Source organism: Ipomoea triloba, chromosome 1, assembly GCF_003576645.1.
Source record: "Ipomoea triloba cultivar NCNSP0323 chromosome 1, ASM357664v1".
Lineage (NCBI taxonomy): Eukaryota > Viridiplantae > Streptophyta > Magnoliopsida > Solanales > Convolvulaceae > Ipomoea > Ipomoea triloba.
This window is the reverse complement of record NC_044916.1, coordinates 36,227,040-36,250,664: the sequence shown is the minus strand read 5'-3', so window position 1 is coordinate 36,250,664 and position 23,625 is coordinate 36,227,040. Positions and strand designations below refer to the sequence as shown.

At 36.3% G+C, this 23,625-nt stretch overlaps 4 protein-coding genes and 1 long non-coding RNA gene across 5 annotated transcripts; 3 read left to right on the top strand and 2 right to left on the bottom strand.

Annotated features, from left to right (window-relative positions):
• The first annotated feature begins 3,842 nt into the window (after positions 1 to 3,842).
• On the top strand, positions 3,843 to 5,242 carry LOC116022756 (LIM domain-containing protein WLIM1-like). The gene is made up of 5 exons (XM_031263620.1): positions 3,843 to 4,195; positions 4,344 to 4,440; positions 4,528 to 4,571; positions 4,658 to 4,747; positions 4,836 to 5,242. Exons 1-5 carry the CDS (start codon positions 4,058 to 4,060, stop codon positions 5,052 to 5,054), a joined length of 588 nt encoding a protein of 195 aa, XP_031119480.1. The 5' UTR covers positions 3,843 to 4,057; the 3' UTR covers positions 5,055 to 5,242.
• Positions 5,243 to 5,326: 84 nt separating this feature from the next.
• On the bottom strand, positions 5,327 to 8,532 carry LOC116022089 (exocyst complex component EXO70A1-like). The gene is made up of 2 exons (XM_031262652.1): positions 7,290 to 8,532; positions 5,327 to 6,862 (listed from the first exon to the last, which is right to left on the bottom strand). Exons 1-2 carry the CDS (start codon positions 8,121 to 8,123, stop codon positions 5,552 to 5,554), a joined length of 2,145 nt encoding a protein of 714 aa, XP_031118512.1. The 5' UTR covers positions 8,124 to 8,532; the 3' UTR covers positions 5,327 to 5,551.
• Positions 8,533 to 10,375: 1,843 nt separating this feature from the next.
• Positions 10,376 to 12,967, top strand: LOC116022916. The gene is made up of 3 exons (XR_004099315.1): positions 10,376 to 10,513; positions 11,666 to 11,751; positions 12,850 to 12,967. It is a non-coding gene; the product is annotated as an uncharacterized LOC116022916 (long non-coding RNA).
• Positions 12,968 to 13,385: 418 nt separating this feature from the next.
• Positions 13,386 to 14,513, bottom strand: LOC116013223. The gene has a single exon (XM_031252870.1). The coding sequence runs from the start codon at positions 14,511 to 14,513 to the stop codon at positions 13,386 to 13,388; it is 1,128 nt and encodes a 375-aa protein (XP_031108730.1).
• Positions 14,514 to 19,770: 5,257 nt separating this feature from the next.
• On the top strand, positions 19,771 to 20,908 carry LOC116022775. The gene is made up of 4 exons (XM_031263644.1): positions 19,771 to 20,315; positions 20,415 to 20,486; positions 20,589 to 20,658; positions 20,784 to 20,908. Exons 1-4 carry the CDS (start codon positions 19,941 to 19,943, stop codon positions 20,810 to 20,812), a joined length of 546 nt encoding a protein of 181 aa, XP_031119504.1. The 5' UTR covers positions 19,771 to 19,940; the 3' UTR covers positions 20,813 to 20,908.
• The last annotated feature ends 2,717 nt before the right edge of the window (positions 20,909 to 23,625 follow it).

Here is a 23,625-nt window from a genome sequence, read left to right as displayed (position 1 = left end):
TCATCATTCACACCGTGTAGGCTGCTAGCTGGAGATAGATAATTGGTGGACCGAACACCACAAACCAAAACATAAAATAAGAAAACAAATTATTTAATAAAACATAAACACGTGATTTTGAATTTAAGTGCCATGCATTCTGAAGTTTTTAAAAATTTATCCAATAACTCATACAATTATCAAATTCACAGATAAAGATCGAGGGTTGAAATTTCCCTTATGCATATCTGCACTGATAGATCGTGCGTGATTAAGTCAGACGGCTAACGGCTTGACCATTAATCACACTAGTTCAAACTTGCCATTAATTAATGTCTCAAAAAAAAATTGTCATTAATTAAGGTAGTTTAATTAAGCACCCATCTCATTATGGTAATTAAACCTTGTCTACAAAAGTAAAATTTCTTGCACCAAAATCTCTCAATCTCGCTCAACAAGACGGTAGAGAGATAAATTATAATGATTTAGTCCATTATGTAGAAGGATCCGCACAAGAAGTGGCCCTCACAAAAGGGTGAAACCTTCACATTGCTAATGCCAGGCTTGATTTAACGTTTTTTTTTCTACAATTTATTATCACCATGAATCAACTGAGCTACCCATGAGAGGTTTGGTAATTAAACCTAATACAACGTACTGTGGACTGTCGTCCAGTGGTCCAGACTATCTTAACATTCTCGTTAATCCTTAATCTGGTTCCATCAATTAATGAGCTCAGGTCGATCTTGTGAATGGTGGGTCAGAGGGAAAATGACATGCACTGTCATTTTTGCTCTGATCTACATCTACTGCTGAAGCTAAGCCATCTAGAAGCAGTCATCTCCCGCCCATCCAGCTGTTATCTCGACATCTAGAAGAGATTAATTGAAGCTAAAGAACACAAGATGCCGTGTTTATCGGGTAATGTCCGGAAACTTATTATACGTACTATACAGAATAGTTTAGTTTATGTTCTTAATCTCTCTGCTTGATAGCATTGATGAGATCGAAGTCATGGCATGCTTAATTTGCTGGAAGTAAACGGCCATGCTGGAAGTCTCTGCTTCTCGAAGTCCGACGACTTATAAAGTTAGTTTCGACAGCTACTTACCATACTGATGCCGTTCTCCGACTTCTGATGTCTCAACATATATATAATATTTTCTTAACCCAATTACAAGTTTCACACATCCAGTCACGACCGAATTCAAAATACACAGTTTTAATATTGAATATTCACAATTTATATATTAAATATTCACAATTTGAATTGTGGACATTCAGTATGCAATCATTATTGTGTGGACCATAGTCCACACAGCTGTGTGGACCATACTATCAAATAATGCACATTCAATATAAAAATAATGTACATTCAGTATAAAAATAATGTACATTATATTCAGGAGATGTACATTATTTGTGTATTGAATGTACATTATTTTTATAGTATAAAAATAATATACATTCAGTACAAAAATAATGTACATTTAGTACATTAAAAATATACATTTTATCATAGTCCAGCTGTGTGGACCATGGTTCATACAATAATTTGCCTTCAACATGTAAATTGTGATACCCATCACGCAAAATGGGCTTGGGTCCATAGTATAATTATTGTATCATGACACTACATGATAATTAGCATACTAATACTTCCCCAACAATGCAGGTTTATAAGTTCAGTGTTGGGCAAAGGCAGCGAGCCCAAATTCATCAATACATAACAAAACACAGCAACCCAGCCCAATTAATCTTTTTTTTAAGCCCAATAAATCTAAGTCACACGAGAAATTAAAGGAGACAAATTTGACTAAAGACTTTAGTCAATTCATGTATTAATTAATGATGTGAAAGGTCATGATAAAATATATTATAAAATTCAAACAATACGTGATTATATTGTGTATAGTCAGTAATATTATTAATTTAAGTGTTCAATTGACCTTCAAATACAATTATTCACAGCTAAAATAGTAAATTAATAATACGGAGTGAAAGATGTGGAATCCGAATATAACGTGAAAACTTATTACTTATATGGATTTATTCTTAAAATGCGAGGAGTCATTACAGTAATCATGTTGTGTTGCAATGGCAGCTCTACTCCTAGTGTCATTAATGACATTTAATATTGTTAGCATGCTTATGCCATCATATTACTCATATACTTCCTCCGTCCTATTTTATCTGTCTTATTTTCCTTTTTAGTTTGTCCCAAAATTGTGTCTTCTTTCTAAAATTAAATATAACTATCATTCTGCATTTCTCAAATTACCCTTTGACTTTTATCAGGTTTGGACTAATCGAAAATGCGTATTTAGGGATAACAATTTTAATTCGACATGTAGATATCCAATCAAGTCCATCTCGCATGTATTGAAATTCTTTTGAATGATAATAAGCGAATTAAAAGATCAAACTAGTAATATGTTAGGTGACACACATATATAATGCGCGCGCACAGACACACATATATAATATGTGTCAACTATGGACAACCTATGTTAATTTATCTTCTTATGATTCTTTATTGACTAAGACCGTAAGACAAGTTTTACTTAAAACTGACATTCAACAGTGATCCTATATTTTTCCATAAATCAAATAAATACACTAACTCCTTTTCGATGCAAGCACCCTCCCTCTGCAACATTTTCTCTGGGCAGTGAACAAAGCACAAAAACTCTCTCATTTCCATACTAATCAAACTACCTACTATGTTTTAAAAAATGTTCTTACACTTTTCTCCTTCGATTGTGGGTACTAATATTAATTATAGTGGACCAAGATAGATTGCCAGCTAAGTATTTGATGGTTGAATCATTAAGGGCTCTCAACAACTCTCTAAAAGAACAAAGATTTTTAATTTTTTTTTTTTCATAATTTTTTATTGTCAATTTGATTAGTACCCAGACAGGAACAATAAAAACTCATTTAAACAGAGATCCATGTTTCATCACTGCTATAGTGAGATTGTGACTTGAACTAGTAATTCTTTAATTCCTGTGTATGTCAATAATGTATAAATATCCAAAAGGAGGATTTGTAATTTTTTCAACCTAAATAATACCCTATTTTCCAAAATTTCCTTAGCTGTATCTTCGTTGTTTCGTATGAATTGGCTAGCCGTTGATTGCCTTGATCAAAAACCCGATGTTATTCAAATTATTTTGAAATCTAATTTTCGAGCCTATGATTATTTACTGGTGCGAGCAGTACATATACTATGAAGCATATCAAATTTGAAAACTTCTGACCAGTTTTGCATGTTCCCTTATGCCCCACTTCTTTTGAATTTGATTCACTGGCATTTAGATCTGCAAACCATATAAACATTACTGTAAATGGTCCTCCACTTTATATTCCATGTTTTTTAAAAACATTTTTAATGAAGAAAAACACGACGTTAGTTGTCCCTCAAACATCATATCCCAGGAATATCTATCTAAGATGCCTATCCTATATTTCTACTCTTTTTTTTTTCCTCAATTCCATTGTGATGATGACACAGAACTCTATCAGTAGGGTATCAATTCAATTTGTGAAAAGAAAGTAACAACGCATGTGCACTTTTGGTGAGTTTGCAAGGAACAATTATGAGCCTTTCTTCTTACAGATGTTCTTGATTCTCCCCATACATACCAAAGTTTCTTACTTTTAAAGTTTTCTTTCAGAGTTGGGGGAAAATATTTTATTCCCAGAAAATGGAATAAATGCTTTTTTTTTATATTATTATTTTATATATCAATAATTATTTCAAATATCAAATAAATGAAAATAATGCAGGTAGATATAGGAAAAGAAAAGGTCTAAGATGGGTAGGGTGGTGCTTTCAAGCTGGGGATAATAATTGTGAATGTGTCCATTTCATTCTTTCAATTAGTTATATTTCTGCATTTGGTTTCATCCAACCACTGCACTCCCATACTCTCTCCCTCCCTCCCTCCCTTATCTCCCCACTCTCTTTATCTTCCATAGCTCATTTCTGGTGCAGAAACCAGAAGAGAATTGAAGAAGAGATATTGTTGCAGACAACCATAACTATCTAATTTTTCTTGAGAAATTCGAAGACATGGCGTCGTTCGCAGGAACCACACAGAAGTGCATGGCCTGTGACAAGACTGTGTATCTGGTGGACAAGTTAACTGCAGATAATAGAGTCTACCACAAAGCCTGTTTCAGATGCCACCACTGCAAAGGCACTCTCAAGGTTCACTTAGCTTTCACCTTCTGATTCTTGGTTTTGATCTTGAACTTTTTGGTTTGAAATTTTATCAGTTCTTTAGTTTCTTGTTGTGAATTGGATCTTCATGTTCCATGGTTTTTAGCCTTGATGTGTTTGTTTGTTTAATTTGCAGCTTGGGAATTACAACTCCTTTGAGGGAGTTCTGTATTGCAGGCCTCACTTTGATCAGCTCTTCAAGAGAACTGGGAGTCTGGACAAAAGCTTTGAAGGTAGAGAAATATCTAGAGCTAAATTTTTATTTTTACCTTGATAAATATCTAGAGTTAAAAAAATTTTATCTGGACAAATATCTTCAGGGACACCAAAGATTGTGAAGCCAGAGAAGCCAGACCTCAGTGAGGTAAGACATTGATTGAATCATGGCTGTGAAAACTGAAAAGACAGTATTCATAGGTTAATGTTAAGTGTTAACCCCATTTGAAACAGAAACCACTGGCAGCTAAAGCATCAAGTATGTTTGGTGGAACAAGGGAGAAATGTGTGGGGTGCAAGAACACGGTGTATCCAACCGAAAAGGTAAAGCCAATTCGAATGCCTGAGTTTTCGACATCAAATGCCTTGTTCTGTGGCCAAATCATGATTGGTTGGAATGGTAACTTGATAGGTTTCTGTTAATGGGAGTGCATACCACAAGAGCTGCTTCAAGTGCACCCATGGAGGCTGCGTTATCAGCCCGTCCAACTACATTGCACACGAGGGCCGCCTCTACTGCAAGCACCACCATCTTCAACTCATCAAGGAGAAGGGAAACTTGAGCCAGCTTGAGGGAGACCATGAGAAGAATTCAGCTCCTGTGGTGACAGAGGTTGCTGCAGAATCCTAATTCGAACGCTGTTTCTTCATCTGCTGAGAAATGGGGTCAAGCTTTATTATTTAAAACTTTGGATTTTGGCATTTTCCATCAATGTACCTGTCCATCAATTACTGCAACATCATAATCTACATATGCATATTGGTTGTTTACTTTGCCTTGCCTTTCTTGTTTTGTATCAAGGGATTGAGATGTTCAAAGTGTGATGATTCAAGTTCAATTCTCATGTGTTATGAAAATAAGCTGAATGTGTTATGGGTCAAGACAAAACAACACAAATCTCCTTAAAGATCAAATCTTTTCACCTCAAATCACTAAACACAAAGTTCATAACTCTAAGAACATCATCTTGTACACATTATTCATACCATAAAACAACCACAAATTCCATAAAGATTCTGGCTTTAATTTTTGACCAATGCCATGCACTATGGTGGTTGTCTAATAGTACTACCCTGAATCCCTGATATATGATTTTGACAACTTCCACTGATATGAGATTTGGGTCATCAAAATTCTTGATTCTCATAAGATTGCTCAACAGAAAATGATGATTTCTTTCCTTCAAAGCGCTCTCTAGATTCTCGTCGCCTCAATCTTCCACCTGCCATCTGATTGTCATCCTCAAAGATCTGTTCCAGCAGTCCTTGTAAAGACTCAGGAGACATGTAGGCCTTCACCTGTAGAAGATATGAGAAACTGTTCAAAAACTCTGAATATGCAGGCACAACAAGGTCCACAGTGGCCTCTCTGATTTGCTCTCTCAAATCTGCATCTGGGATTCTGTAAGAGCTCTTATGTCTCTGTGAAATATCCTCAAATTTTTTCATGAAAGCTTCCATCCTCCCTCTTGCCATTGCTCCTATGCCCTCCTTGTTAACTCTCTTCAGCTCTTCTGTTTCCAGAAATTTGATGAGACTCCCCCAAGCTTGCTTCTGATACTGATAAGCTGACTCTTCTGCAACAACTTTGTACCTCTTTCTCATATACTGCTCCCCTAATAACACCCCAAGTTCACAGTTTCTAGTCCTCATGTAAATGTACCAGTAAGTGTTCATGGAAAATATGTGGGGAAGCACTTTGTCCTTGTAACTTGATTTCTTAGTTTCAACGTTCCTCTGAATTGCTTCCATGACATTGGAAACTGCATCTCTCAGTAGATTTTCATCTGTTTCTGGCTTCGAAAGGACCCCGGATTTCCACATCTGTTCTGTTCTGAGTACTTCAGCCATTGTTGCACTGTATGCTTCAGTTGCAAGGTATTTGAGGTAGTTAATCGCGTAACGAACAAGTTTTGGCACTGAGCCATCTTGAGGAGGCAAAACATCATGGCTTCCTTCAATTTGAAGGCCAAGTTCCCAGAAAACTTTGGTGGAAGAGTGGACTAAAAGCTTTTCAAGCTCTCTGAATCTGAAAAAGATGCCTGCTCCAGGTTCACCTTCAAAAATCTCTGAGAGTTCTGGTTTCAGATTCTCTAGTGATTCAAACATGTCTAACAGCTTGAAAAGCTTCTGGGGTTCTTTCCTGCTTCTTGCTACTCCTTCTCCAAACCTGAAAAAGACTGCCATTATCTTGTCTGCAATCTTCACAAAGCATTCTGCCCATATTGCTCCATCCACAATGGTCCCAAGAACTTGGCTGCACAGTCTCTTTTCTGATACAAACACATTTTTGACAGCAAGTTCAAAGTGTTGGATCCAAAGGCCTATTGCCATCTCCAGGCTCTCCCACTCCATCTCATCAATGTCTTCAGGAATGTAGGTTTTCAGGTAATCAGGGTTTAATCTCATCAGTGTCTTGGCTGCTCTTTTATATCTTACCTGTTAACAAGAAAAAAATGTCAATCAAAAGCAAGTTTAAGAATATTCTCCTGATAATATGCAATTAATATAAAGGAAATTTGCATTTTTTAGAACTTCAATTATACCCGTGTCACAGATTTGATCTATGAGTTATATACTGGAAGTGGAGATTTAGTCCCTTGAGGGCTATTTCTGATCTGTCACCAATATGTCACTTAATAAAGTGCCAATTTTGGTCCTAACTTCCTAACAAAACTCGTCACTTTGTACATAAATAACGCAGAGAACTGCCAACACCTTGTGGTCTAGTAGCACTCGTTTGCATTCCCATATGGAAGGGGTGTGTTCGAGCCTCAGATGAGGTGATATTAAACTCAGGGAACTGTACCGCGAGTATAACTGGATGATCAAAAATACAAATTTTCCTTAAAATAATTACTCTTACCTTTACAAAAATATCAATGCATATATCCAAGCAATCATTGGCAGCCAGGGTCTCAGAAATTCTCCTGAGAACTTCAATTTCCAGTTCACTTCCCAAGTCAACTACTTCCTCCTCCCCATAATCATCCTGTACTCCCCCTGTGATGTTCTGGTGCTTCAGCTTATGCAACAAGCTCTCATACTCATCCTGCAGATTGATCAACGCTTCATCAAGCAATCCATCAAACTTCATGGCATCCACCTCTTTCTCGCAAAGAGCTTTCAGAGTAACCAAAGTCTCCCTCAATCTGACCGTCCTGTACTGATCCGTAGCTTTAGTCCTGCTCAGAAACTCCACCACTTCCTGCAATTTCTGGATCGCCGGCTCGCACTCTTGGCTAATGGACTTTATCGCCTCGTTCAGGCTGTCCACGCACTCCATGTACTTGATCAGCTTCCTCAGCCGCTTCTTCCCCGATTTCTCGCCGGAGATCTTGGCAGATAAATCGAGAAGCCCGCGCTGCAGAGACTCGGAGAGCTTGAAGCTGTCGAGGAGCGCCAGGGATGGGGAGATCGCGCGGTTTATTCTCGCGTCCAAGGCTTTGTTAGCGATGGAGAGAGACTGTAAAGGCGCCACTCTTTTCGACGCCGTGATTAGATTTTCTTGCATGGCGTCGAATTTCTTGTCAATCTCTCCTAAACTGGCCTTCACGTTTGCCGAAGCTTCCAGAAGAATCTTGAGATCGGAGCAGGCCTGTTGGAGCCTGGCAAGTGTTTGATCATCGTCTTCTTCAACCTTAACATCATCCGTTGACGTTGTCGGATGGTCGCTGAGGTAATAATCCTCTTTAGGCATGTCCGATAGATCTCAAGTCTTGGAGAGCTGTGAAGAATGGCGTTGTGGTGGGGAAATTAGGGGAGCTTAAGTGGTTTAGGGCTATGGACAAGAATGTGGCCAAGGTAGAGACAAGACACAGAGAAATGTTCGAGAAGGACTAAGTCTCGACGTTAACTATGTGTATGGGAATACAAATGGCAGGTTCAATGGCAACAAAACGGGTTCGGAAAATCCCAAGGTTTGCTGTCTGTTCTTTTCGAACCTTCCAACATCCAAACCGGCTGGCACAGAAAGTGTTTGGTCAACTAGTGCAGTTGTATTAACCCATTATCCAAATTACCAATCGGGTGAAATACGATTCTTTATATTCAAGAGTTTAGTGTTTGTTAACACCTTCTGAATTAAATTGGTTACACACAATCTTTTTGGTACAATTTATTAGACAAGTTACACTTTCAAATATTGTTGCAAGTTTAGTATATAGTAATAGTGCAGCTGTATTAAATATTCATTGTGCAATCAACAATGATTCGTTAGTCACAATTTAGATTCATTTGGTACTTAGTATTAATATGTCACTGAATAAATCAACAATGATTCCTTAGTGACAATTTAGATTCATTTGGTACTTAGTATCAATATGTCACTAATCATTCCAACAGAAGCCAGAACATTATTTTTCCTAGATTTTCACAACTCTTCAATTGTTTTATAGTTGTTCAATGCTATCTAACCTAACAAAACAAACGAGGAAAATGATAGAATTATTTTTGAATATACAATTTTTTAAAGAATGATATCTTTAATGAGATTTAATATTAAAAAGTTAACCGTGATAATTGAGAGTGAACTAGGTGATTGTAGTGTTGCTGATGTTTAATACAAATTTAGAGTGTACCCCTTACTTCTTATATTAGCAGGGTATATATACTAGATTAGTAACTCATACATCAAATGGACAACTAGTAATTGTTTAAACTACTGTTAATAATCTTGTTAATAATCTTGTGATCGAGTGACACCAAGTTACTCTCTCATATGGGAGGTTGTCAAATTACTCTCTCATATGGGAGGTTGTCAGATACTGAATTGTAACAGATTAAGATTGTGAGTATAATAGTTCTTATATTAAGTGCAAGGGTTCCTTTTCTTTTTTTTTTTCTTTTTTTTTTTTTTAGTACTGCTGGCTCGGTTACAATGTAATATTTGTTCATAGCTACTTTCTCAACCTAATGAAGCACAAAGAGTGTTAACCGGGACACCGGATGCCACTAGACCACAAGGTATTTGGCGGTTCCTTTTCTTAATATCATATTTTTTATATATTAAAAAAATATTTATTTTCTTTAGAAAAAAAAGTTTTTTTTTAAAGGTAAACATAGCTATTCCATTAATTCATAACATAAAACGTTTACATCAATGATCAATGAAATGGTAAACCATTCCTTACAGTCAGACATAGAAACAATTTTTCTAACTATGCTATAGAAAACTTGAATCACAGACTGTTTCATAACTATGAAGCTATGTTCCTTCACGGAGCTTAAAGCTTCATCCAAGATCTGAGTCTTCGTCATCATTCTTTTTTGCTCGCCCAGGATAAGATCAACACTTGTCGAAACCAAACTAAACGATTTATGCTAATGAAAATAAAAAGCTCGTGAAAGTAACGAGAGGAAAACACAATAATAGAGAAAATAAAAAGTGGGTAAAGTCAAAGTAGGGTTGGGAGTTCAAGACTACCAACACAAACCCCAATGCCTACCTATTATTATTTTATTCAAAGGGAGAGACAATGGAAGAAAGAAGATATGTGGCGGTGGTCGGAGGCGGACGGAGCTGCGACGGTGGTCGGGGCGGAAGAAGAGCGAGAGCAAACATAGAAGGTGACCAAAACCGCCGGCTCAAAGCTCCATTAGAGCTCCGACTGGAGGCCGGCGGTGGAAGCCAAAATTGAGCAGAGAAAGGCTTTTGATTTTAGAGAGAAAAGGGAGGCAGCATTAAAAAAAAAAAAAAGTATTTATTTATAGTCCAAGTTGCAATATAAACCATCATCCTTAATAAAATTTTCCAAGATGGGAAGTTTCAGGCCCAAAAATTTAATGATTTTCCGAAAATTCATGTTTGTCAAAATACAATTTTTTTGGCCCATTTATCGTTCTAACCGTCATTATTCCGTGTATTTGGGATTGGGTAACGCGTGGGCCCAATATGAAACAAAAGAACGAGCTCGAAAGCTCTGTTGCTTTATTCTCCACCCGTATATAAACAACTGTCCAATTTTTCCCGCTCAGATCAACATTACAGAAGAACCGAGAAAACTGAAGAGATTCAGAATTCGGATAGGGCATAGCGATGGCGATTCCGGCATGATCTTGGGAATACCCTAGGAACACCGCCGCCGCAGAGTACGCTCTCTCACCATTCATTGATTGGTCGATTCAATTTTATCCCTAGTTTTGAAGTTTATATTAGCTCTGGTACATTTATGGGAGGACAACCCATATTGAAGTTTATATGTTTGTAGAAATGTATAGCTTAGAAAATGAGACGATTAAAAAGCCGGAGGGTCAGCGAAACTTTTTAAATTGTAAATCATTTTGGTTAAAATTGTATACAGCATTTAGGTATTGTTTAAATTGTATATGATTAGATCAATATGATTTTTAATTTGATTTTTAAAGGTAACTAAAGAGGATCTTCCTGCATGTAGGTAATGATAGGATCAGATTTTGATTTATATAACTAGATTAAGTTTGAGCTCTTTGTGCGCCGGAATATAAGTTGGGTGTAGATCTAAATATTGAACATTGTTTATGTTTTTTGGACTTATAAATGGATTTATGTGTCTAGAAGCACACAACTAAAGAGGATCTTTCTATAATTAGATTATGATAGGATAATATTTTGATTTATATAACTAGATTAGGTTTGGACTTCTTATTTTCGGAAATGGCGTGGGTGTAAACGCTAGGCAGACTTGGTTTAACTTTTCATGGTCTTAGAGTTCTGTTCATGAAGTTAAGTATATACTGAGAAAGTTGGGAAATCTAATTCATAAAAAATAAATAAATAAAATAAAAGATGAGTCGCTATACTTAGCTGTTCATCTAGTACCGTAGACCCTACATACTTTGAATTTTGGTTTGCATGGACCTTTTATTTGTGAAGCTTTATAGCTGAATATTGACATGTCACATTTATTGGGTTTATCGAGGCAAACCCCACTCCTCTTCCGAGTATGTGAGTAAACCCTCGCCCTGTGATCCTAGCCGGCAAAGGACCACAAGGAGGTTAACCAGCCTAGGTTGCCCATAGCAGACCGGCTCAAACCCGGGTGGCAGACGGTTTCGAACTCAGGACCTCACGACCGCGAGCGTCTTGGTCTTACCACTCAGGTTGCCCTTACGGGCGACATGTCACATTTATGTATGCATGAAACCAAGCAAACATTATTAAAATGCATAGCTGGCTGTTTACTTCTACCTTCTATTCAAAGTTGGACCAGTTGTCTTCATATTTTTAGGTTGTAACTTTTTTCCAGTTTATGAACACTTCAGGTTATAATCTATTCACCTGCTACAGCAACTCAACAAGGTTCTGGGAAAGTTGGGAAGTGGAAAGTAAATTTTCTGTCTACACAAAAGTATGTGATTTCACAGATTTGGTTTACTCTTAGCTTTCTGGTAATTGGACTTTTGAAATTCACGGTTCTGGTTCAACTCAAATAAACCCTTACTTTTTCACAATGTTCATGCACTACCAAACTGTTTGGACCTCAAATATCCTTTTGATTGTTCATTCCTGATATAGATTCAATCTTTATTAGGTCCTGTTTGGTAACATAGTTAGTTTATTAGTCAATTTTAGCTTATTTGACCACTGTTTGGTAACATAGTTAGTTTATTAGCCAATTTTAACTTATTTGACCACTATTAACTGTATGACTTAGTTAAACATTTAATATAAGTGTTTGATTAATTAACTTTTTGTAACATCTTATTGCTCTAAAATACTAAAATTCAAAAAGCTGCTTAGGTAACTTTCTTCATAAACTTTTTGAGAAAGTCATTTTACATATAATCAGCTATTAGCTAATTTACCAAACATCTTTCTATAGCTAATGCTATCAACTAATCAATTACCAAACATCTTTCTATAGCTAATGCTATCAACTAATCAAATACCAAACATCTTTCTATAGCTAATGCTATCAACTAATCAAATTCATTCTTCATAAACTTTTTGAGAAAGTCATTTTACATATAATCAGCTATTAGCTAATTTACCAAACATCTTTCTATAGCTAATGCTATCAACTAATCAATTACCAAACATCTTTCTATAGCTAATGCTATCAACTAATCAAATACCAAACATCTTTCTATAGCTAATGCTATCAACTAATCAAACTCATTAATCAAACTCATTAACCCAATCAGCTTTCTACAGCTAATGCTATCAACTAATTATTTAGCAATCATCCCTAATTCTGGTAACCATATAACTCTGCATATTTGTAGAGAAAGATGTCAAAATCCAATTTCTAGAAAAGGGAAATTCCGTTGATATTTCCTTCCTAGTCTTGTCAATTTGTGATTGGTTTTATGCATTCTAAAGTAAATCAACCCAGTCACATGATTTGCTATGGGCTTTGGTAGCACGGCATCGTTGACGAATGACAGTAGCCCCACCCACCATATGCATTTTTCCTCTCTAACATTTATTGGGGCTTTGTTTGCAGCCGTAAATCATATGCAGACAGATAACTTCGAATGGAGGGGGCCTGCAGAGTCCTAGGAATTTTAACATCGTCCAGCTGCTAGCCGCTTTAATTGCCCACGTAGTGAGATGTTGCACGTCACTACGTCAGACAGTAAGCACAGTATTGCATTGTATCATGTCTTCATCATATTATTGCAACCAATATCTGAAATTTATCCCTCTTAACATCAACTTCTTGTAGATAGTAAACAAGAATAGTATGGCCGGTCAATCTGTGGAGTGTGGACTAATGGTCGTTATTCAAAAGAATTGGTTTAAAAAAAAACAAAATGTTGATGAAAAACAGAAATGGAAGAGAAACAGTAGTTACATGCAAAATTTTAATTCCATTACTAATTACAGAACCGCAGGTCTACTACTTGAAAGTTCAACCGAGGCTCCCTAATTTTCCCAGGACTATTTAAAAAACTACTGCTTTTCTACTACTATTTTATGTACACTCCTGGTATTATGCAGAAAAGGTTGAGATGTAGTTTGGATGAAGATATTTAGGATTTAAACTTGAGTAGTTTTGATGTTGGAGGCAGATTCTGAGGAGTGTTCTTTGGTGTGGAACCTCCATTGAAACAGGTAGTCCTTGGACTGGCAAGCCAACTTCACAGCATCACAGAGGGCCCTTACTGAATTCTTCTTGTCATTGCTTCTCCATTCTATCCTCACCCAGCATGTGAATCTATCTGATGACAGTGGCACATCACAGGAATCCAAGAACTGAAGAATCACCTCCCCGCAGATCCTCTTGCATGCAGTGCTGCCGCCCTCCTTTCCGTCGCCGCCGTACGCCGTGTAATCAAGCCAGCGACATTCCGGCTGGCCCACCATTTCTTTATAAGCAGAATTGGCCAGCCGGACTTTGTGGTTGGAGTCGGAAATAACCGCTGGCAACACCTCTGTCTCGACTTCATTCTCCACCTCCTCTGGTTTTTTGGGCAGTTTTTTCTCGGGTTGGCGATCATCCTTGGTGATACATCCTATGTAAATGTTGGAGCCGACTGGACGAACAGGCCGTGGGGTGATAACCGCGGGTCTTTGGAATTTTGACATGAAATCAATTTCTTCAGGAACTTCAGCCGCCATGTTCAAATCTATGCCCCTCTCAGCTCTAGAGTTTTCTGCACCGTTATGTGGAGATGTTGGTTCCAGAGGTTTGGCCGGGATGGAGGGTGGTGAGTTACGGGCAAGAAAAGGAAGGGTGATGGAGTTTGCAATAGTAGAAACCGGATTATCCACCCCACATTTGAGCGGGAGTATTGGAATCTGGGGGAACCCATTTGGATTATGAGTAAAGCCTTGTAAAGACCAGGATTTGGCAGGGGAGGCCATTACATGATAAGGAGGAGAAAGCCCCTGCAAACAAGCCCTGGCTCTCTTCAGAGGTGGTGGCGCAAGTGCAGACCTCCCTCTCTTCCTAGTCCTCGTAGGCCTTGCCTGCAACTGAGGCCATATATTTCTAAGGTAAGGAGATTTCCTAATGCTCTGCGGCAAAGCATTAGAATTCTCCGGCGAGGAGGGACTCCCACTCCCACTCCCAGACGCCTCAGGCTTGGGGGCTATAGGCCTATACCTAGCCATGATTTCAGCTGTTTTTGCAGTGGTGGAATACGGATTCAGTGTTTGCATCATTTTGGCTGAAAAGGGTATTTTTCCTTTTCCAAATCTCTTTTCTTTCTTTCTTTCTTTCTTTATCACACTCCCTCTCGAAGCTCCCCACCTGCAGCACAGAACCGTTGCAGGTCGCAGAACAGAGAAGCCGAGGAGGAAGAGAGGAAAAAAGGTAATTGAGTTGTAGGCTCTGGTTGGAGGTTGTCTGAATGAGTTTGTGGGGGCTGGGCGTGGTATAAGAGGAGATGCTGAGCCAATAAGAAAGAGGCAACATGAGACCAAGAATTGACACTTGGAAATCTACTCTGGCAGGTACGTGTTTGAGAACCTTAAAGAAACGGGACATGTGGGTTTATACATGCATGCTTACACTTATCACCCCCCCTCCCGTTCGGTGATACCATCTACAAATCAACAATACCATCCCCTCCCCCATTGTTTAATTTTATTACAAGTTACAACCAACCTATACATAACAATCAATCAAAATCTAACTTAATTTTCAATATGATAATTAGGTATAGGCTGTTCCAATCAAATTATTACAAAAATTTAAGAAAAAATTTTAAAGCGTCAATCATACAAGTATCTTGTATGCTATGCGTTCGATATAACTGTATATACTTTACTTATATTATGAGACAAAAATTAATCGTAACTTGTATAATTTTAAAAATATACATGATTGAATTCAGTACAAGAAACATATCTGACGAGCATTGTAGACTTTTGCAAAAAATTAAACATGTATCATATATTTACAATATTTCTTTCTAAAGTTGATGGTTTAAACTTTAAATTAGGTAAATCATAATTTTGTTTGTGGAGAAAATATGAAATGATGCAGGGTAGAAATGGGAATGATGCAAAAGGAGGGTAGGGGGGTAGGCTACCAATCAAGCGGTGGGCGCTCATCTCATCGCACCGAAGAGAGGGACCCTTTTCCACCGTAACGCGTGTGAACTTGGACTCCATGCATGCCAACACCTATACATGCCTTGTTTGGATAATATTCCAATTTACACTACTGCCCCTCCCTTCTGCACTGGCTTTTTTATTCTTTTCTTATTCATTTTCAAATTTCTTGCTTTGCTTGGAGTGAGCAGTAAGTTTCTGGGACCGATTGAAGGGATTGGTGTTGGTGATTCTCTGCTATGGCGACGCGTGGCATGTGACCGAACCCCATCACCATCTCTACCAACCAATCAATTTAATATTTCTTTACTTTACTACGTATAGTAGTAAGTTATTTCCATTTTCTTTTACTTTCTCCATCTGGCGTGCATTATCATATCCAAACCAACATAGTCTAGGAGCGGAGTATTTGGTCTGAACTCTGAACACTTCGCCAGGCCAGGCTTTAAATTTTCAGTCTCAAACTTTCAGTAATTTATTTACTTGAGAATATTATATTTTTACTAACTTGGACGCTCTATTTCTTCTAAGTCTCAGTTTCACCATACAGGAAGCTAGACTGAAAGTTTTGGAGATTAAAGTGTAATTTTAAATTTAATTTGGTCATGTAATATATTTATAAACTAATAGCTTGTTTTGCTATGTAGGCGTTTCTAAGAAAATCGGATTGAGGTGAAATAGATACGTGGCAGTTTAGCTTCAATTTGTACAAGGCCGGGGCTCTGGACCTCTGATCTGGTATTATAATTTTTTTTAGTTTTGTATTCTTCTACGTAACATAGCTCAGGTATTTTAATGTTTGTGGCATGGTACGTACGTTGAGTTCAGGTGTAGCCCCAGACCCCCCGGCTGGCTGGTCCGCGATACCAAACTTTCGCCATGAAATCCCCGCCCATATAATATATTCACAAGTAAGTCGTATGTCTCTTTTATGTTACTTTAAGCAAGAAACTATGAATATATTGTTTGTATCATAGGGCCACCTTTAGTATGTCTGTGCATGGACGTTTAAAAATTCAGGACACTATGCAATCACTTATCTTACACATGCTTAAAGTTGACCTTAATATTTGTCTTGAAGTTAATCTTAGTTTGTTTTAATTTTCTCATTATTATCAATGTTTCGTCTGAAGATATAGTCTGTATTTTTGTTTTGGATAAATTTTAATTTGTTAGCACAAAGCAAATTAATATTTGTTTTAATTATTAATATAATGTACTTGTGAGCAATAATGGAAGCATTGGGAAATGCTCTAGGGTACACCGAACACGGGAACATTTATATTTGTAAAACGTCTAGCTACAATACTAATCATGTCCTAGCCTAGTATACAGAAACCTTATTCGGCTGCTACATACATTAATAATTTAATGCTGGTATATAATGTGACAAGATGAAGGCTTTTATTTATTCCTCTCATGGGATAAAGATCATCCTCCACCGCATGGAGAACAGTCCTTTAGATTTATGGAAAAGGAGCTTAAATGATACGCTCATGGGACAGTAGTGTAGGATAATGTGTAGAGATAACGGATGGATGGGTATTTAATAGTAGGTTTTTTTTTTTTTTTGGGAAAATAGGGAGGGGATACCCAAGTTGCTCCCTTATATGGAGGTTGTGGGTTCAAGCTTCTGTTGAGGTCACATTGATTCTTTATGTTTTAATAGGTTGAGAAAGTAGTTATGAACATATATTGAATTGTAATAGAGTCAAGGAAATTAATTGAAGTACCATTTATATCAGGCTTAATTTGCATAGCACTTTCTAGATAGTACATGTTATTCAAACCCATATTCACAATTTTGTTATATAGAAATTGTGTTATACTATTGAATATAAAGTTATGAAATTATGAATATTATGAATATAGAATTTTAAAATTGTGAATATGGACTTAGATACACATTACAAGGTGGTCTATGGCATACCAATCGAGAAATGACGCTCAAAGACTTTTTATGATTCTGAAATAAAAAATTTTAAAACATGTTTATTTGATAGCTAGTTTGTGGGTCATTAAAAAAGACAAGGCTCGAAAGCCCATAATGTAAAGTTGGGTTGAGAATTAAAGAAAACAAACAAAAAAATTAAAGGAAAAACTAAATTTAATTAATTAATTTTACTCAAGTAGCATGTAAATTACAAAAAGAGCGTTGTTAGAAACCTCTCATATATTTTCTCTATAAATATATTTCTCCTCTTGAAGTGTCATCAAGTGATTAATTAGTTAGTTAAATTTATTTATTAATTAGTGGTGAGTTAGTTATATCATGATGAAGAAAAAGTTTAAATTGGAGTAAAAAATCATGAGAGAAAATAACATTTTCCTTACAACAAATATATAGGTAGTTTGAAAGGAGTATTAGTGTATTACTACTCTTGATCCCTCCCCCCTTCCTCCCTTTAACCTTTACCCTTGCATTAATTTACTTAAAAATAAGGAGTGGTCACAATTTTTTCCTCCAATAAATTATTCATTACACCATGTTACGTACATCTACATTTGTAACTCATAGGCAGCCCCTCCTTAATGTGACAATTGCATGCTTGGTTAGGAACAATAATGCTAATTACAATTACAATTGTCAGTCACAAACAACTAGTGATATAGCAAAATATCATATTATAAACATGCAATAATTACCCAAATATGCAATGCCATATAAACAAAAAGTGATTGTTTGTGAGTGATAGATAATGTAGGGGTGTGCAGCATGGTCCGTTTGGGTAGTTATTACATGGAGTGATACTGATAATCGTAAAGATGATTAACATTTGTAAGTATAAATTATACAAATAAAAATGTTTACAATGTTGAAACGTTTATATAATTATAGAAAATAAAATTAAAATGTGCATGTGCACACAGAAAATAGAGCCTGGGACCAGATGACTCATCAACTCTAGTGTGAACTTCATCATATATCCATAATTCTCTTTGCCAGACAACATTTTTGGCACTGCATCTCTCTCCTGGGTTGAAATTTGGTGTTTCTTTGAGCCCAACATGGAGGATAAAATCTTCATTGTTGAAGAAATTTTAAGTTGCAACACTCTTTTTGTTGAAGTCCCATAACTGATGTTATCCTTTTATGTTGTTTGTAACCTTTGTTAGCTTATTATTATGTTAGATAATGACATTCTTGTAGTATAATCAAATCATAATCTTATATATATTTTTGGAAGACACATGGTTTCTTTTCTTTGTAGTGTAACACTGATCTGGCTATATATTTGACACTAAATCGACTTTACAGTTTAAGTTTCGAGAATAATTCTTAAATGTTGTTAGGTACTACTAGTAATATTTCAATTGTACATGATTTGCGGTTGAGAGCTCCCAAGTCAATATCTAGAGGATTCATTGAGCCAATTTGCATTAAACCATGCTTTTACATTTCCATGTTTGCTGCTACTAATGGTACTCAATTCTTAGTTTCATACAATAACCAGAAGATAGGACAACAATATGTTGACTCGTTTCTCACAAGTTGTTGTACTATGATGTCCCAGTATCCATAATGGATGGGGGCAGGCTGCAGTAGCACAAATTTTCAGAACTATTATATTTCATGAAACATGCATTTATGGCTAGTGGAGTGCATGTATAAAGTATACACATGAAAATGAAGAAATGAAATTTTATTTTCCTTGTCAAATAGAAGTAATTGCAAAGGAAAAAAGTGGACATACCAAAGCTTCTATTTATTAGTACGTGACCTTTTAGACTTTTTAGTGCTACTAAAGCAATTAATACAGTAATAATGTGACTGAATGGGACTTGTGAACCATTTCGACCATTCAATCTCTCAAATGTATCCTTTATAAAGTATATTTGGTCTAGAGATTGTGAATTGAATTGAACTTGTGACCCTTTCATCATTTTTTTAAAATGTATTGCAAATGCCAAATATTAATGACAATTTTATCAATGATATTTAAGGTTGGGTACTTGGGTCTGGTCGATGATAAGAGTTTGATTCCTTAAACACTTTATTTTAACTTTTTGAATAGCGTAAGAAAATAATTTTGTAATATTAGCTATAAGTAAGATAGTTTATCAAAAACTTACAATCACAAATATGGTGATAGATCGTCTAATTTGCACATGGCATATTAGACAAAATCAATCATTTTTTTAGAATGGTCCATAGAGCCTCTAGAAGATATACCTATTTTAAATTAGTAGATGTATAATACAACACTACAATACTTAAGGGTATTTGAGAAATTAATTAAAAAGAAAAAAAAAATCCCCTTCTCCACCATGGCCAAGCCAACTGGCAATTTTTGATTCTTCACAAAAGAGATATAAAAACTAAAGCCAAAGGATAAAGCAAAGGACAAAACCAGTCTAGGATTCGAATGTGCTACTTTTGGTTTTATACACCCCTCTCCCCCCTCTTATAAATACACAACCCTTCACCATTCTCCTCTTCATCTCATCTCACTTCAATTCAATCCTCTTCTTGAATTCTGCTTCTTTCACTACATACTCTCCAAAATATTAAACACAGTAAAAACCAGAAGAATGAACATATCAGGCTCTGATGAATACAGCAGTGGCTGCGAATCCGGGTGGACAATGTATTTGGACCAACACACCAACAACTCTGCAGATCAATACAACAGTAATGCCACCGGGGCCGGAGTTTATGGCGGGAAGGTGGCGTTTTCCGGTGAAGATGAGGACTTGTCTATGGTCTCTGATGCATCCTCAGGGCCGCCGCATTTCCACGACGTTGAAGAATGCTATGTTCAGTCTGATTATGTGTGCTATTCTTCAGCTTTTGAGCTCAGAAAGGGAAAGCAGAAGAAAAAGAAAAGTGAGGAGCAAAGAGGGGGTAAAAATCAGAGTTATTATCTTGATGATACTGCTAGCTCCCCTACCACCAACTTCCCCGTGGTAAGTTCAATCAAATATCAATCTTAATTGGTAAAATCATCAGTTTCTTGATCTCCAGTTGGATAGTTTACATTTTTGTTTTGTTTTTTGTTTTCTCAGGAAAATGCAAGTTTATATAATGACAGGCCTTCAAAGGAACATGTTCCTGGCATCTCTGAGACACATTTTAAGGTTCTTGATCTGACCATCTTCTCTGTTTTTCCGTATATGATTGTTTTTGTATCTTGTATGTCTAAGTACTCTGTAAGCAATTAGCTAGTTTTACTATTTCAGGGCAAATCTGTTCTTGGGAAGCATTTTGGTTTCTTGAAATCTTCTGGCAAAGCTGCTTCTAAGAAATGTGGTGAGTTATAACCTGCCATTTTGTTCCAAATACTGCTTCAATTCACAGTAATTCCCTTAAAGCCTAATTGAAAAAACCCAAAAAAACAAATTTTGTTTTTGACTTATGCCTGTGTTTCTTGGCAGATGGTGTGAAGGGAAGAAACTGGCAATGAAAAGTGGTATTTCAGTCAGTATATTTTCATTCTCTGTTGCTGCAGTGGAAAAGAGAAGGAGATGATTGGTGGGTTGGGGCAGGGAGAAGAGGAGGGCGGGGGGGGGGGGGGATTGTAAATGCTAAAAACATTAGATTTGTGAAGATTATGTTTCATCTTTTTCTTAATCTTCTTCATTAGTCTTCTTTTGTTAAATTCCTGCCTATAAGGTTGGGGACAACCTGAATACATAAATGCCAAACTAAGAAGTAAGAATCCTACCAAAGGATTTTATCCTATCCATCTCATAAGTTCGAGACTCAACACAAGAGATCTCATATTAATCTGTATTATTTTTGAATGAACCACAAAAATTATATATATCCATGTCATAAGTTCGAGACTTGACTTTTTACACTCCCTCCCACCCCCCCCCCCAAAAAAAAAATTATAGCAGTGTGCAATTATTGATTGTTGGGACAATCCTAGTTGAATTGGTGGAGCAGTTCATTTGGTAACTATAAGTTTACAAATTTGACCTCCTCAGAAGTTGTTTATTGACCGGTTTGAAATTGTGGGCTTCATCCAAACGGACCAAATTGCATATTTGAACAGTAGTTGCAGGCTTTATCGTAAATGAAAAAATAGATTATTGAGAAATGAGGAAGAGGGGCTGCTATGAAAGGATTTAATGATAGATGATGATTAACTAACTTTCCATTCTGAAGAATGATTGAAGAATATATGTATGCAACAGGACTGATCTGCATGTGGGGCTTAACATCAAACTAACAAAACAAGTTACATGATTAGGGTAAGGCAAAAATCAAAGTGGTTATCCAATTTTTGTTCAAATTTTAGCAAAGAATAATATCATAAACATATAAATAAATCTTATTTTAATATTAATAAATTGATCTACCACTTCCAAATATAGACCTAATACTGTCGTATTCTATCAACAAAAACCAAAACCAATTAAGAACCCCACACTCATGACAGCTGCCCATGCAAAAACAAAAATAAAAAATAAAAATAAAAATGAAAGATCCATATATTAATAATAAGAGAATTATATTACACAATGTGGTGTGCTTTGTCATGGATATATAGAGGGAGAGAGAGAGAGAGTATAATTTTGGGGATCAAGGTGCCCAACAATCCCTCTGAATACTTACTGTGACTAACAATTGCACAAGATTTGATCTATTATAATACTAATTGTCAAGATTAAACTTTTTTCATTATGCCAAAAATTAAAGCTAATAACAAGAACGTAACTTTATTTTGTATACTTGCATAGCTGTCAGCAACACTCATCAATAGCAAAACATTGAGTTTGATTCTCTAAGCTTTGGGTCAAAAATAATATATAATAACAATAACAACAATATCAATAATGTTATTATTGAAGTTTTGTTTGAATGGGGATTTCTTTGGACTTTTCAAGTGGAAGGTCGGTTTCATGAATTATTATTATCATACTGGAAATCCCACCCATAATAAACTTGGGGAATGAACTGGGATTTAAGAAGAGGACAATTCCTCCAGCTGTGACAATAATTTGTGCCCAAAAAAATTTAAATCATAGAGTGTATGTATATATGGTATAATGATTAACTCATAATAATGAATCATAGAAATTATATATACACTCTATGAACACCAAAAAAAAAATGATTATATTTATAATAAGATCCGAAACGATTTGATATGAAACGATTTAACATTAACCAGAAAAATTGTATGTTAAAGTTAGGGCAAGGGTCATTTTCCTAAAATCCTTACTTACCAAAGTGAAGCATTGAATTGATCTGATTTTATTTCTTCCGTTAAAAGTCAAACCCTAGCCCAATGCTGACACAAACCCTTGTCTCTATTATTGTGATAATAACAAACATCCACATATATATATTGTTTATTTAATCCAATGGCGTCAATAATTGATTGCACACACACGTGTGTGTGCACACGTAGAAGCAAAAACACTGAACACGTACTGCGGCAGAAGACAAGTGTACCATGTTTAATCTGCAATTAATTAAGGATGTTTTAATTTGTTAAGAACAATATATAATGATGGTGATTATCTGATAATCTGCAGATGAATTAAAACATGGCAGTGCTGTGGTTAGTTTATTGGTGAAAAAACACATGGAAGCAAGAATGTAAGGATTTGAAGTACAGTGCGTATAAACAAGTAGCAAGCTGTCTGGAAAAGCAATAATGCAGTGACAATAAAGAATAACCACCTCACTTTACAGACAACTTTGCTACTCTCAAACAAAAATTTAAGGAAAACTTTTGCGTCCTGTTTGCATAATCTATGGAAAGAATCTTTGGTCGTACGAGGCTAATTAGGTCTGACTGCACCATCCCCCCAAAAGGGCATGCATTATATCATTATATCTATTCAAGTTGATATACATAAGCCCAGATCATATCACCTGGAAATTTATAATGGGTTTTGACAGGTTTAAGTTGATGAATTGAAGATGCATGGAGGGGGGATGGGGGTATTAATTAATGTGAATTAACAGGGGTCGAGGTCAATCACTTTGGGTCGTTAACCGTTACGGGGGAGAGTGTATTGTGACAGTAGTTTGTACTGTTAGTTGTTGCAGGCAAGTTGCACGTTGAGGTGCACAGTGTATATGACAGATGAGGTTCAAGTCAAGAGTATGCTTGGTAGTAAACATGCTATTGAAAGTGACAAAAGGGGCCCGTTTTCATGTGCCGTTACGTTGATTGCAAAGAGTTATTGAGACCTCATCATAGATAGCCTGATGCTATGAACATAGTCTTCACTCATTGAAGCTTTCACACTACTTGAC

Coding starts and splice junctions, on each gene's coding strand:
- LOC116022756 (XM_031263620.1), top strand. CDS start 4,058: ATGGCGTCGTTCGCAGGAACCACACAGAAGTGCATGGCCTGTGACAAG. Junction 4,441..4,527: donor TCTGGACAAAAGCTTTGAAG/GTAGAGAAATAT, acceptor AAATATCTTCAG/GGACACCAAAGATTGTGAAG. Junction 4,572..4,657: donor AGAAGCCAGACCTCAGTGAG/GTAAGACATTGA, acceptor CATTTGAAACAG/AAACCACTGGCAGCTAAAGC.
- LOC116022089 (XM_031262652.1), bottom strand. CDS start 8,123: ATGCCTAAAGAGGATTATTACCTCAGCGACCATCCGACAACGTCAACG. Junction 6,863..7,289: donor GCATTGATATTTTTGTAAAG/GTAAGAGTAATT, acceptor TCTTGTTAACAG/GTAAGATATAAAAGAGCAGC.
- LOC116013223 (XM_031252870.1), bottom strand. CDS start 14,513: ATGATGCAAACACTGAATCCGTATTCCACCACTGCAAAAACAGCTGAA.
- LOC116022775 (XM_031263644.1), top strand. CDS start 19,941: ATGAACATATCAGGCTCTGATGAATACAGCAGTGGCTGCGAATCCGGG. Junction 20,487..20,588: donor TCTCTGAGACACATTTTAAG/GTTCTTGATCTG, acceptor TTACTATTTCAG/GGCAAATCTGTTCTTGGGAA. Junction 20,659..20,783: donor AGCTGCTTCTAAGAAATGTG/GTGAGTTATAAC, acceptor GTTTCTTGGCAG/ATGGTGTGAAGGGAAGAAAC.